Raw genomic sequence first — 12,372 nt, 5'->3', positions numbered from 1 at the left:
AGAAGTAGGCAGAGTGAATGTAGGGATTTGAGAAATGGCATTATGTGACCCAAATGATATATGACTTTGGCAATGGAGTTGGCAGTAGAGATGCAACGGCTTCAGTATGACAAGGAAAGGCCTGAGAGGAAAAGGTGCCACAGTTAGGGTAGGAGATGACCCAAGCTTGAACTGGAGTTTTATCTGAGAGGAACACGTAAATTCTTGTAGCGCAGGAGGGGTGATGCTATCACAACATAACGTTAAATATAAGGGACAAAGAAGAGGGAGGAATCAAAGACCAAATCAAGTCTCAGTGCCAGGGTGAATGGTGACGCTGTCAGTGGAAATGAGGAAAGAAGGAAAAGAAAGTTGAGAAGGGAAGATGATGAGCAGCACTGACAGATATTTTCTTGGCTTTTTTCGACCTCAGAATGAAATCTCCTTTGATGAGGGCTTTAAATTTTTTACTTCGTCATTTGAAGAACACCCAAAGCTGAAAGAAACAGATCAGGAGAGTGAAAAGGTATCGCTATTCTTTTCTACATAAAAACTGTGTTCTCAGATCTCCCAGCGTTTAAACATAGTTTCATACATTTCTTTCACTCCTTCTGCTGTGCTTAAGATAAAACTCTTAAGTAACATACATGGAAAACTTACCATCTGAGGCTCATAAATTATTTATAAAATAGAAAACAACTAAGGATTGGAATAACATATGCCATTCGTAAGGTTCCTGGATTAATGATGTCTTTGATCATAATCATAATCTAAAGAGATATTTTACGCATGCGTAAAGGCACTGTTGGTACAACAGGAACTTTCTTTGAAGCTTTTTGCTTTTTATTGGCATCCTTTGCATTAACCATTTGAAGTGATTAGCTTCACATATATTATAATAGCCATGGGTGCCCTCCGCCCGCTTTACAAATAAAAAAATCCTCAAGGGGTGTTCATGCAGGGTTATCGCAGATATTTCTATAAACCTGGGAAAAACCCATATTTGCAGAAAAACACATTAAAAAAATTAGATAGCCCCCTCCTCAAAAATAACAGCAGCAACAGTGCATGTGGGGGGGGGGAAGAGTGGAATTTTGGGTTGCTGAAGCAACCAAATTGGTGCCCAACAAGTGGCAGGGAGAGTAGAGGGGGTGAAAGGCAAGACTGAAGTGACAGGAATGGAGATCCTCCAGGGTGTGGGTAGGGGAAAACGGGAGCCAGAAAGGATGGTAGGGAAATTTAGGAGCTGGAGACAGCATGGATGGGTAAGAGGATAGGCAGCAAGATCAGGCTGGGGGAGGAACAAGGGAAAGTGGAGACATAGTGGGGTGGGAGTGGAAGGAAATGCCCCTCTTCAAATTCTAATAGATTTCTCTCTTGTTTATTTCTAAACCAATTAAAATGTTTTTAAAATCTAGTTTACAACTATCCCTTGCCACACATTTATATCTCCCTTGTTGCAAGCCCTCCTGTCGTGCTATGTAGGGCTTTTCTGCTTCAGAAAAAGGGCTAGTTTGCCATTTTGAACTAACAGAAACGAGCAGCATGATACTTGTATGGAGAATCCCTACGCAGAATTGATTGGCATCTCTGTGAGTAGGGAGCTGCTGAGAAACATTAAAAAAAAACTCTAGCAATGCTTGCTATGCTTTAGAGTTGCCAGATGCAGGTTGGGAAATTCCTGGAGATATTGGAGGTGGGGGAGGGTGAGAGCTCAGCATGGTATAATGCCACAGAGTTCACCTTCCAAAGCAGCCATTTTCTCCAGGGAAACTGTCTGGAGAGCCATTGTGATTCCGTGAGATCTCCAGGCCCAACCTGGAGATTGGCAACCCTAACTCTGATAGTAATATCAAAACGTTATCGTGGTTTCACTACTCTGATCAAAATTGCTCTCCACAGCTACATTTCACTTCGGGGATGGGGGGGGGATGTCAGGAGACTGTTCATGTGTCTCCATCACATCTCATTTGGCCCTGAGTTTCGTAGAGGACATGTGAGAAGCTACAGAAATGGAATCCACCTCTTTCTCGCAAGGCCTTTTAGCGAGCAGCAGGATCAAAGCTGTGAGCCGCTTTTTATCAGTGGAGGAAAGCGCAGGGTTGCGGGTGGGAAGGGGATTGCAGAGAGCAGCAATTAATTTTCACTGACACACTTAAATAGGACAAGATGAGGGAATCTAATTTATTAAGAAGGTTTACGAACATTCAAGCCAACATAGCCAACGAATTCTTGGGAGCCTCCTCTGCTGTCCAAGGGGAAGGTGGGGATGATTCTGGAGGTATTTATGACTCATGATGTCTTTAAGCATGACTACAAAGTTCTGTCAGCTGACTTCTGTATCTTAATACCTTGGATGAGGAGAGTCTCCCTGTCCTTGACTTATTTTCTTTTTCTCCCGCAGTAGCAATTAACCGAGCAGACTTTAGAAGAAAGGGCTTGTCATCTTTTTCCTTTTGGGTAGATTTTGCAAGTGGAACGTTTTCTGTAGCTCGTTTCCACTGGTCACCGTGACCTTGGTCTTTTTATCAGTTAATTGGAGCCATTTTACTGCAACATACTATTTCCAGAAAGTATTTTGTTGTTTGAGACAATTAGTTGCAACAGCTGGTAAAAGCTGTTCCATATTTAAAGGGGAGGGGGAATGGATAGCTTCCCTGAAATGGCTCCCTTTTTGCTTTACGATGGCTTGGGTCTGGTCTAGACTCCTGCAGACAGACTGCTGAAGGGTGGCAACTGAGGTCATTTATGCATGGGTACTTTCACTCACGTTCATCCCCCCCCCCCCGTCTATATTGGTTGTTCCTTGGAGTTATTCATGAGTTTTCCCTCCATTAGAGATGACCTTGCTGCCAGCCCTCACAAATCCCAGACCCTCCTGTTCCTCTGTTAACCCAATTCTTCCCTCTCCCTGAGCTCAGCACGGGTGAAATCTCCATGCATAATACAAAACGCGGGATACCCAAGCTTGGTTTCTATCACAGAAAGCATGCAGCCAATTACAAAGCAGTGTGTAAAGAGGCAGGGATTCAAATGCTTCCTCGGAGCTCTTTCTGAGCAGAAGAAAGGCTTTTTAAAAATGAGGTTTGGATTTCTCCCCTCCTTTCAAATTGCTCTGTTTTTTGTTTTTTTGTTCTTAAAATGCTTTTTTATTTGGCAATTGGGTTTTGGGGGGGATTTTCTTTCACAATAAGTACTACAAAGTAAGCCAATTACAAAGCAGCATTTAAAGGGGCGGGGACTTGATGTGAGCTTGGAGACTGCTGGTGCAGAGATTCCCAACAGGAAGGTGTGGGTCCAGCGAACAATGAACCTCTGGTAAAACTCCCATGCATAAACGACCTGAGTCAGAGAGATGGTGGGAATAATGAGGGGGAGAGACCACAAGTAGCGTGAGGTTGGGCCTCTTCCCATGCGTGCACTGGACAATGCATCAAAATGTATGTGCAGTCCAAAGAACAGCAATCATGTTTGTGATATTTCATCTGTTTTAGGATTTTTCTTTATGCAGTTAAAGGCCATCTAGTGTACAACCTCATTTTAGTGGCAGTTGTGAAGCAACAGTTGCATGCTGGAACGTTCAAGTCCTGTGAAGATGTGTCCCAGTGTTTTTGGTGCATAGTCCACTAAACGTGAGAGGTTGAAAAACAATATTTCCAAGCATCCTGACCACAGTGCAGTATTTACTGTATGTGGCTAAAGGCCATTACAATTAGCCACATAGAGATAAATATAGCATAAAGCATGACTAATACATAATATTGTTAAAGGAAGAAGGAGAGTTGGTTTTTATATACTGACTTTCTCTACCACTTAAGGAGGAATCAAACCGGCTTACAACTACCTTCCCTTCCCCACAGCAGACACCCTGTGAGGTAGGTGGGGCTGAGAGAGCTCTAAGAGAGCTGTGACTAGCCCAGGGTCACCCGCTGGCTTCATGTGTTGGAGTGGGGAAACAAATCCAGTTCACCAGATTAGTGTCTGCCGCTCATATGTAGGAATGGGGAATCTGTTGAGGATTAGATAGCGAGCTTTGAAACCCGGTTCTTCAGATTAGAGTCCACCGCTCCAAACCTCTGCTCTTAACCACTACACCAAGCTGACCCAAAAATCCTTATCAAGTTTGCAAACATCTCATCCTAGTGGTGCAATTTTGGCTCTTATTTTGTTGGCTGCCAGGCAAATGACGACACTTGATGTAAGACAAACAAGCCACTATGAAATATTTTCCTCTAAGAAGCACTTCCATCCATTCTGTTTTTTTCATCTAGTGTTTTTAGTTATGCTACAGCCTTCTCTTAAACGTTGCATGTATATCCCACTCATTGTCTTCTTAATGAACAAACAATAGAATTCATTGAATGATGGTCCTCAAAACCTCTGTGATGTGAGTGAAGAAGTCCCACTGCTTGACCAGGAGAAAGAAATATTGCTGCCAGAATTGCTTGAAGTTAAGTCTCCTGAATATGAACGGAGTGACTTAGAAAAGAAAAAGCAAGCTGAATCACTGTTTGTACCAAGCAGTTTCCCAGGTACTGTATGTTTTGAAATACAGTGATGATTTTTACATTGATCTTACAAGAAAATGAATATATTATCTTTGGATTGTGTTTTACATATTCGACGTGGTAGGGTTTTCTTGTATAAAATCACAATCGATATATTGGTTTTGTTTCATGTGTTGAAATTTCTTCTCTTGTTCTTTTGCATTGAACAAGAACATTTTTTTTAAAGGGAGCCTTTGTTAAGTACCATTCCTTGAGAATTTACTTTGAGGCAATTCAGTATGTTTCCTGTGACTGTTCATATTGATATGTGACAGTACTTTGGCACCTGTGCATTGGTTGGCAGGTCCTACAGGCTGCACCAGCACATCAAGCTGTTTGTCTTCTCACAACTGCTTCTATAATGCTAGCATGAGTCTGGATACCGTAACTCCCACTATATTGGATCCAATTACTTCCTTTCAGTGTGGGAGGGAGCAGAAAGGAGTCATTGGATCCAACGCAAAGATCCCGGGATATGTACAATGCAATCATTATGAGCATGGCCAGGACACTGCTGAATTCAAAGAAAAGAGTTTCCCTCTAGACATTAGGAAGAATTTTCTAACAGAGCGGTTCCTCAGTGGAGCAGGCTTCCTTGGGAGGTGGTAAGCTCTCCTTCCCCGGAGGTTTTTAAGCAGAGGATAGATGGCCATCTGTCAGCAATGCTGATTCTATGACCTTAGGCAGATCATGAGAGGGAGGGTCTTTTGGCCATCTTCTGGGCATGGAGTAGGCATCACTGAGTGTGTGTGTGGGAGGTAGTTGTGAATTTCCTGCATTGTGTAGGGGGTTGGACTAGATGACTCTGGTGGTCCCTTCCAACTCTATGATTCTATGATTCTGATTTCCCCCCCCCAGAATTCAGTTGTATTCCTAATACACACCTACTAATGTTTTAAAGGTGATGGAAAAGTTTCTGATAATTCTTGGGGTGCATTCATCGTAGCACTTTATAAACTCTTTAATGAAGGAAGCATTATGTCTCATTCACATCTCCTGTGAGGTAGTCCTGTTAAGAAGGGTAAGGTACTGCTGGAAGAATTTACAGAGGTTTAAACTTCCCTGGGAATGCATGAAAAATTGTCAGTGGGAACAAGTCTGGAGGAAGAAGAATAGAAAGAGAAAAGAGCAAAGGCAGGAGAAAAGGAATATTGTTCTAGGAATCCACTGCATTCGTGGCATGGTATGAAGGGGCTACTGTTTGGAAAATGACGACAAAAACATATCATCTGTTACATAGTTCAAAATTTATGGTCTGCACATATATGCCCAGCTGTGTGCTTTCAAAAATGACATAAGATTATTCCACTTATAATCACAAAAAAAATCAACCGTGTCCATAATTCTTTATATGAAGCGTTAAATGTTACCATACATAAAATGATTTTTAGATTATGATTCTTAGTTGTGCAGGGCTGTCAGCTACCAAACAACATGTTGCCACGACTCTTGGAAGATGAAGGGTTTTACGTTCCAAGGAAGCCTTTTGTTCCTAGGAGAACATACCACAAAATGGAAAACCGTCTTCTACTGCAAGCAGAGGTAGATGCATTGTTTTGTTTCAGAAATTGCTGTGGGGGGGAGGCGTTATTCCTTTATCCCTTAGAAGCTCCTTGATCCATTTATATTGAGCAGCCTAGTTTTGAATCTAATGTTTGGGGGATATAAGGACTGAGATAAATTTTGCCACTGCCAATGTAGCCTTGGGATCCCTATCACTTAATAAAAAAGGCATTATATCAGACACAGAGGCATTGGATTTATGTATTAAAAGAGGAGAAATATCGTGCTCCAAGGTCCTCGTAGAAATGGCATTCCAAGAGCACATGAGCTAATGAGTCAATGGAGCCAGAAGAGCACGGACAAGTCCTTTCCTAGTATGGTAAATTCAAAATTCTGCCTTGCATAACCATAGAAGGGTTAACGTTTAATCTAGCTCAACCAAAGGTTCTAGAGAGGCGAGGAACTGTCAAAAAGTAGGTATGGGCAGGCAAACTATGTGGTGTGGGGGTTATAAGTAATGGGCTGCATCCTTTTCCTCCATTCTGCTCAGTTGAAAGAGGCTCTTAGTAAAAGGGGCTCTTGTACAATAGAAAGCTAACTGCTCTGAAGTTCCTGAGTTAGTGGAATGGAGTCGCAGGATACAACCCAGTATGTTGAAGAAATTCTTAACACAGTGAATTTACTCAACTCTGTTGTGCTTCTGAATGACTTTGTCAAGGGGGAAAGCTGGTTAGAAGAAAGTGGCAAAATAATGTCATTGCCTTCTCCAATCAAGCGATCAAGTGGTTGCCGAGTGTTTTTTCCTGCTGAGACTGACGCACAGTTAAAGACAACATACAGGAAGGTTGGTTTGCTTGCATTTCCCACTTTTTATCAACAAGTTAGCTAGGTTTTTCCTCTGCAGATTGGGATGCTTTGAATCTTTAGGGATTGCTAGTGAGTCCTGCCCCTCCAAAACTCTGCGTAGGTTTATAACAACAGTAAATGTTATCCCAACTTAGAAACAGATTTATTTTAGCATAAGCTTTCATCAACTAAAGCCAACATTAATATGTACGTGAAGTTTTATCCTCAGTTGTCACTCAGAGATGGGCATAGAGGGGGAAAAAACCAGTTAAAAGAATGGTCAAAAGGAAATGAAATGCACTTCTGCGCAGAGCTGAGGTGATAAGCACAGTGGCAATTCACAATTCCAGCTGCTAAGCTAGAAGTGTGAGGGGAAACCACCATTACATTTGAGTCCTGAATAGATGGTATCAAACTTCTTGATAATTTTATTTCAGTAATTTCATGCTGGTGTCTCCATTTGAAGTTTGTTAAATAATGAGGACATTCACAATTCCTGGGGAATATGAAGTCTGATAATATGTTCTGAATGAAATCATTATTCCTCCTTAAAATGACAGGCAGACCAATTCAAAGGGAGGGGGAGGGAGTAGATAGGCGATGGCTGGGAATGGCGCAGCCACACTGCCTCCTGAGAGGCTTCCTGGCCGATAAAAGCAGGAATTAAAAAGCCTTAAAATCAAATCCCCGTGAAACTCCTCCATGCAGTTTCATCGGGCTACGCCAGCTATTTTGCTGGTATAGCTCTGCCGCAGCGTAAAGGGGCATTTCCGGGCCGAAAGGGGCTTGAAGGTTGACTAACGTCAGCTCTGTCCCTGGGAACGCCCCAGGAGCCCCCCCCCCCCCGGATGCCGGCATGGCCTCTTACGCCAGGACAACACTGCTGGGGAGGCAGTGCTGGTGCCCGAGGCCTGCGCCTCCACGCCATTCCCAGGGGCCAGCGCAAAATGGCACAGATGCCGGTGCGGGGGTTACGCCAGTGCCTGTGGCCTTTCAGGATTGCACGGTAAATATACTTTATATACCCGGTGTTTTCTGGAAGTTTAATTGGTATGGAATTCATAATAACATAAGAAGAGCCCTGTTGGATCAGGCCATGTAGTTTAGTAACCTGTTTCACACCGTGGTCAACCAGTTGCTCTGGAGAGCCGAACAAACAGAGGCTGAGACTTTACCCTGATACAGCCTCCTCGCGCCAATTTGCTGCTTCTGCATATAGAGCCTCTTCCCCCCCCTCGATGTCTAGTAGCCGCTGATGGACTTCTCCTCCATGCATCCGTCTAACCCCCTTTCAAAGCCATCTATGCTCAACGAATCCCACAGTTTAGTTGTGTGTGTGTGTATAGTGCCGTCAAGTCGCAGCCGACTTATGGTGACCCCTTTTGGGGTTTTCATGGCAAGAGACTAACAGAGGTGATTTGCCAGTGCCTTCTGGCCCAGGCTAGCCTGATCTCGTCAGATCTCAGAAGCTAAGCAGGATCAGCCCTGGTTAGTATTTGGATGGGAGACCACCAAGGAATACCAGGGTTGCTGTGCAGAGGAAGGCACTGGCAAACCACCTCTGTTAGTCTCTTGCCATGAAAACCCCAAAAAGGGGTCGCCATAAGTCGGCTGTGACTTGACACACACAGTTTAGTTACTTGTTGAATAAAGACTTCCACGTACGTGGAGACAAAGCAAGCAACGTTTATGGACTGTGCACAGCAGCATCTGCCAAAGTGCGAATGGTATGGCCACCTTTGATTCAAAGCAGCTACATTTTTATTTTGCACGTATCAGCGTTAAATGATTTAAAAGAACTGAAAGGGGTTTGGGAGAGGCATCACTTCTCATGGTATTCATTCCTGTACATACATAGTAGTAGTAGTAGTAGTAATAATAAATTTATTTGTATGTGGCCATATAAAGGTAAAGGTCCCTTGTGCAAGCACCGGGTCATTCTTGACCCATGGGGGGATGTCACATCCTGACGTTTACTTTGTTTGCGGGGTGGTTTGCCAGTGCCTTCCCCAGTCATCTTTCCTTTACCCCCAGCAAGCTGGCCATAGAACTTCACAAAACACCATCCACAAAGTAGCACATTGTAAAAAAAAAATGTACAGGAAAATAAAATCTGAAAGAGTTAACATGAGGTTCTATAAGATATATACTCATTGGAGTCAGACAACAAGAATATGATTTTCTCCCTTTTCATAGTGGAGGTTTGTACCCTCTAGTAGCCTTTCAAGAAACTTAATCCTGGGCTGCGCATAGAGTGGACAGTAAAGTAAATAATGGAGTCAGGTACATACATACACACACTCTCACTAGGGCTGCCAACATCCAGGTACTAGCTGGAGATCTCCTGCTATTACAACTGATCTCCAGCCCATAGAGATCACTTCACCTGGATAAAATGGCCTCTTTGGCAATTGGACTCTATGGCATTGAAGTCCCTCCCCTCCCCAAACCATGCCCTCCTCATGCTCTGCCCCCAAAACCTCCCGCCAGTGGCAAAGAGGGACCTGGCAACTCTATCTCTCACTCTTCTTTTGTTCCACTGACACCTCTAATCAAACAAGTTTGGAAGGTTTTTCAAACCGTGCAGGAGCCCCCCGAGCCTGTTCACCAGAGGCAAAAGTAACTGTACCAGCAGCAGCAATTCCTCTTGTAAGGTACCTTCTGCTCTCTGATTAAAAAACAAACAAACACCCCTGTATTGCTCTGGATCAAGATTACATATTTTAAAGGAAGGGTATTCCTCATTCTCTCTCCTCCCCCATTTTTTTAACACAGGCAATGCAACCTGAAGTTGAAAGCTGTATCATAACCAACTCTGGGGACCAGAGCAACATTTATCAACTAGATCTCAACATATCAAGTATTGCTTTCAGCCATCATTATCTGTTTAGTCGTGAACAGGTGTTGGCTGCCAGGTTACTTGCTCTTCATGACTGCTTTCAGAAAAGACAGCAGCAAAATGTTACTCATTTGCTATCTGAAAAAGTAAGAACCCCCTTTTTCTTTTTACCGTTTCCTGGTTACAAGAATAGTTTTGACTGTGGTTTGTATGATTTTCGAATGTCGCAGATGAACAGACTTGGGAATTGCCTGGACCCCGCTCATTTGCAGGTGATTTGTTGTAAGCTACCTTGGACATATTTTATTGAGTATGCAGCAGATAAATATATTAAGTAAATAAAAGAGCCCCATCTCTGAGAACAAAGAAGACTTTTGGATCCGTCCCGTTGCTCTTCGTTTTGCATTTTTAACTGACTGGAGCTTCCTTTATTTTATTTTATTTTTTCAAATTTGGTGCTTTTACTTTACAATTTTTTATTATTTTTACATAACGTTCTTGATGGCAAAATAATTAACAGTTTGTCATAATTCACTTTTATTTCAGCTCAGAGCATTAATAAATGCTACAAAAGTAGCAGAAAGTAATTTAGAAATAAGTCAGCAGAGCACTAAAACTTTAGAAGATTACAGATCGCAGATAAGGTATTGGCTTAAAGGAAAACAAATGTCAAACTATCCTGATTTCACTTTTCATAGAATGTTTCTGTTAAATCTGACGGAACAAAGGGGAAAATGCTGTCAAAGAATAAGAACATTGTGAACTGGTTTGAATGAGGGAGATAATGCACCAACCACTCGTTGCCTTAAGCTTGGGACCCAGATTTGGGAGAAGGGAAGGGAGAATTTCTGATGTTTCTGTTGGATTATGAGGGCTTTCGTTTTGCCCAAATCCTTGTTAAGTTAGCAGAGTGCACAAAGGCTATTGTGTGCAGGAGAAGCCCGTCCAAAATCTCTGCGTGTGCCAGGATTAAAATTGCTCAGAGCCTTTTTATCCATTCAACTAATGTACTTCATTTATTGTAGGAAATCCATTTCTGGATAGGTTAGAGTAAAATATAGTTCCCTATCAGTGGCCAGGTCCCTCTTCGCCACTGACTGGAGGTTTTTGGGGCAGAGCCTGAAGAGGGTGGGGTTTGGGGAGGGGAGGCACTTCAATGCCATAAAGTCGAATGACCAAAACGGCCATTTTCTCCAGGTGAACTGATTTCTATCGGCTGGAGATCAGTTGTAATAGCAGGAGATCTCTAGCTACTACCTGGAGGTTGGCATCCCTATCCCTATCTGTTCTAACTAACTAGGATGGAGGGATATAGCCACGTAGGCTTTGAATGCAACCAAAGGAGCTGAAGTTCAAGTTAGGCAGCAGAGTAGAGCACAGCAGAATCTGTTCTCTTACTCCAACTTGGGGGACTTATTTCAGCTTGTGAAACAACAGCAAGGAAGCAATAGGGACAAAGCATTCGGCTTTGGTCACGGTTCTCTCTGAACTCTCATCCCCACTTACCTCACAGGGTGTCTGTTGTGGGGAGAGGAAGGGAAGGTGATTGTAAGCTGGTTTGATTCTTCCTTAAGTGGTAGAGAAAGTCGGCATATACAAACCAGCTCTTCTTCTTGTTACAGTTTTTTTTAGAAATGTGTTTAAAAGTTGATTTTTTTAAAAAAATTATAAGCTGTGTTTAATGTCTTGACAAATTGATTTTTTTGTTTTACATTCTAAAAAAGAAATACTAAAAAGTTATATGACATCGAACATCAAAGAGATAGTTCTCTAAAACAAAATATGTTGAAAGTGTGGAAGCAAATAAAATCTGTACGTCAACAGCAAGGATTTACCAGTACAACTGTAAAACTGCAGTTTCAAAAGTAAGTAGATAAGACACTATTTCTTTTGACTTGGTGGGTGACTTCAGTTCTTTGTAGAAATTGTGATTCAAAGGCGCCAGTATGACACACATCTGGACATATTTTTAAGACTGCTTGCTGATTCTGTTGTTAGGCAGATACAGGTTGAATATCCCTTATCCAGACTGCTTGGGACCAGAAATGGTCTGTATTTCAGTTCTTTCCATATACTGGAATATTTTGGAATTTTTGCGTATACATAATGCATCCCATTCATTCAGGATAGGGGCAGCCTCCACAGCGGCAGCAAACGGCCTCTCGGAATACAGGGTTAAGGCGATCGGTCGCTGGCATTCCGCGGCGTATAAAGTTTATGTCGGCCCATTGGGGGACACCCTCTAATGTTTAGTATTTGAGTTTCAGCTCATCACCAGAAGCAAGTGTGGATTTGTGGGCACAGAATCGTGCACTGGGCTGGGATCTATGCTACCGGTGCCGGTTGGGGAAGATACCTGGGGCTGGACGAGCAGTTGGAGTTATCTTGGTTTGGCACTGGCGGCATGTGCTGGGAGTCATTGGTGCCGCAGGTGCGGCGCAGCGTGTGGCAGAAAGGGGCACTGGACGTCTTGGTAATCCAGCTGGGCGAGAATGACCTGGTGAGACGAGGGGGCCACAATTTGCGGGAGGCGGCAGCGGCGGATTTGCAGACCCTGGCCGTGTGGCTGGCCAGGATGACCCTGGCGTGGTCAGACATGCTGGAGCGGAGGTGCTGGTTGGGTGCGCGGTACCCTGAACAGGTGGACCGGGCCAGGCA

At 43.2% G+C, this 12,372-nt stretch overlaps 1 protein-coding gene across 1 annotated transcript; it reads left to right on the top strand.

The window, feature by feature from the left end:
* Nucleotides 1-364: 364 nt before the first annotated feature.
* Nucleotides 365-11,605, top strand: LOC130478335 (protein CC2D2B-like). Its single transcript, XM_056850482.1, has 6 exons — nucleotides 365-505; nucleotides 4,331-4,511; nucleotides 5,932-6,068; nucleotides 6,748-6,873; nucleotides 10,261-10,358; nucleotides 11,439-11,605. The coding sequence occupies exons 1-6, from the start codon at nucleotides 365-367 to the stop codon at nucleotides 11,581-11,583; spliced, it is 828 nt and encodes a 275-aa protein (XP_056706460.1). The 3' UTR covers nucleotides 11,584-11,605.
* The last annotated feature ends 767 nt before the right edge of the window (nucleotides 11,606-12,372 follow it).

Source organism: Euleptes europaea, chromosome 5, assembly GCF_029931775.1.
Source record: "Euleptes europaea isolate rEulEur1 chromosome 5, rEulEur1.hap1, whole genome shotgun sequence".
NCBI classification, from domain to species: domain Eukaryota; kingdom Metazoa; phylum Chordata; class Lepidosauria; order Squamata; family Sphaerodactylidae; genus Euleptes; species Euleptes europaea.
Note: the sequence above shows the minus strand (reverse complement) of the source record. Positions and strands in the feature narration are given on the sequence as shown.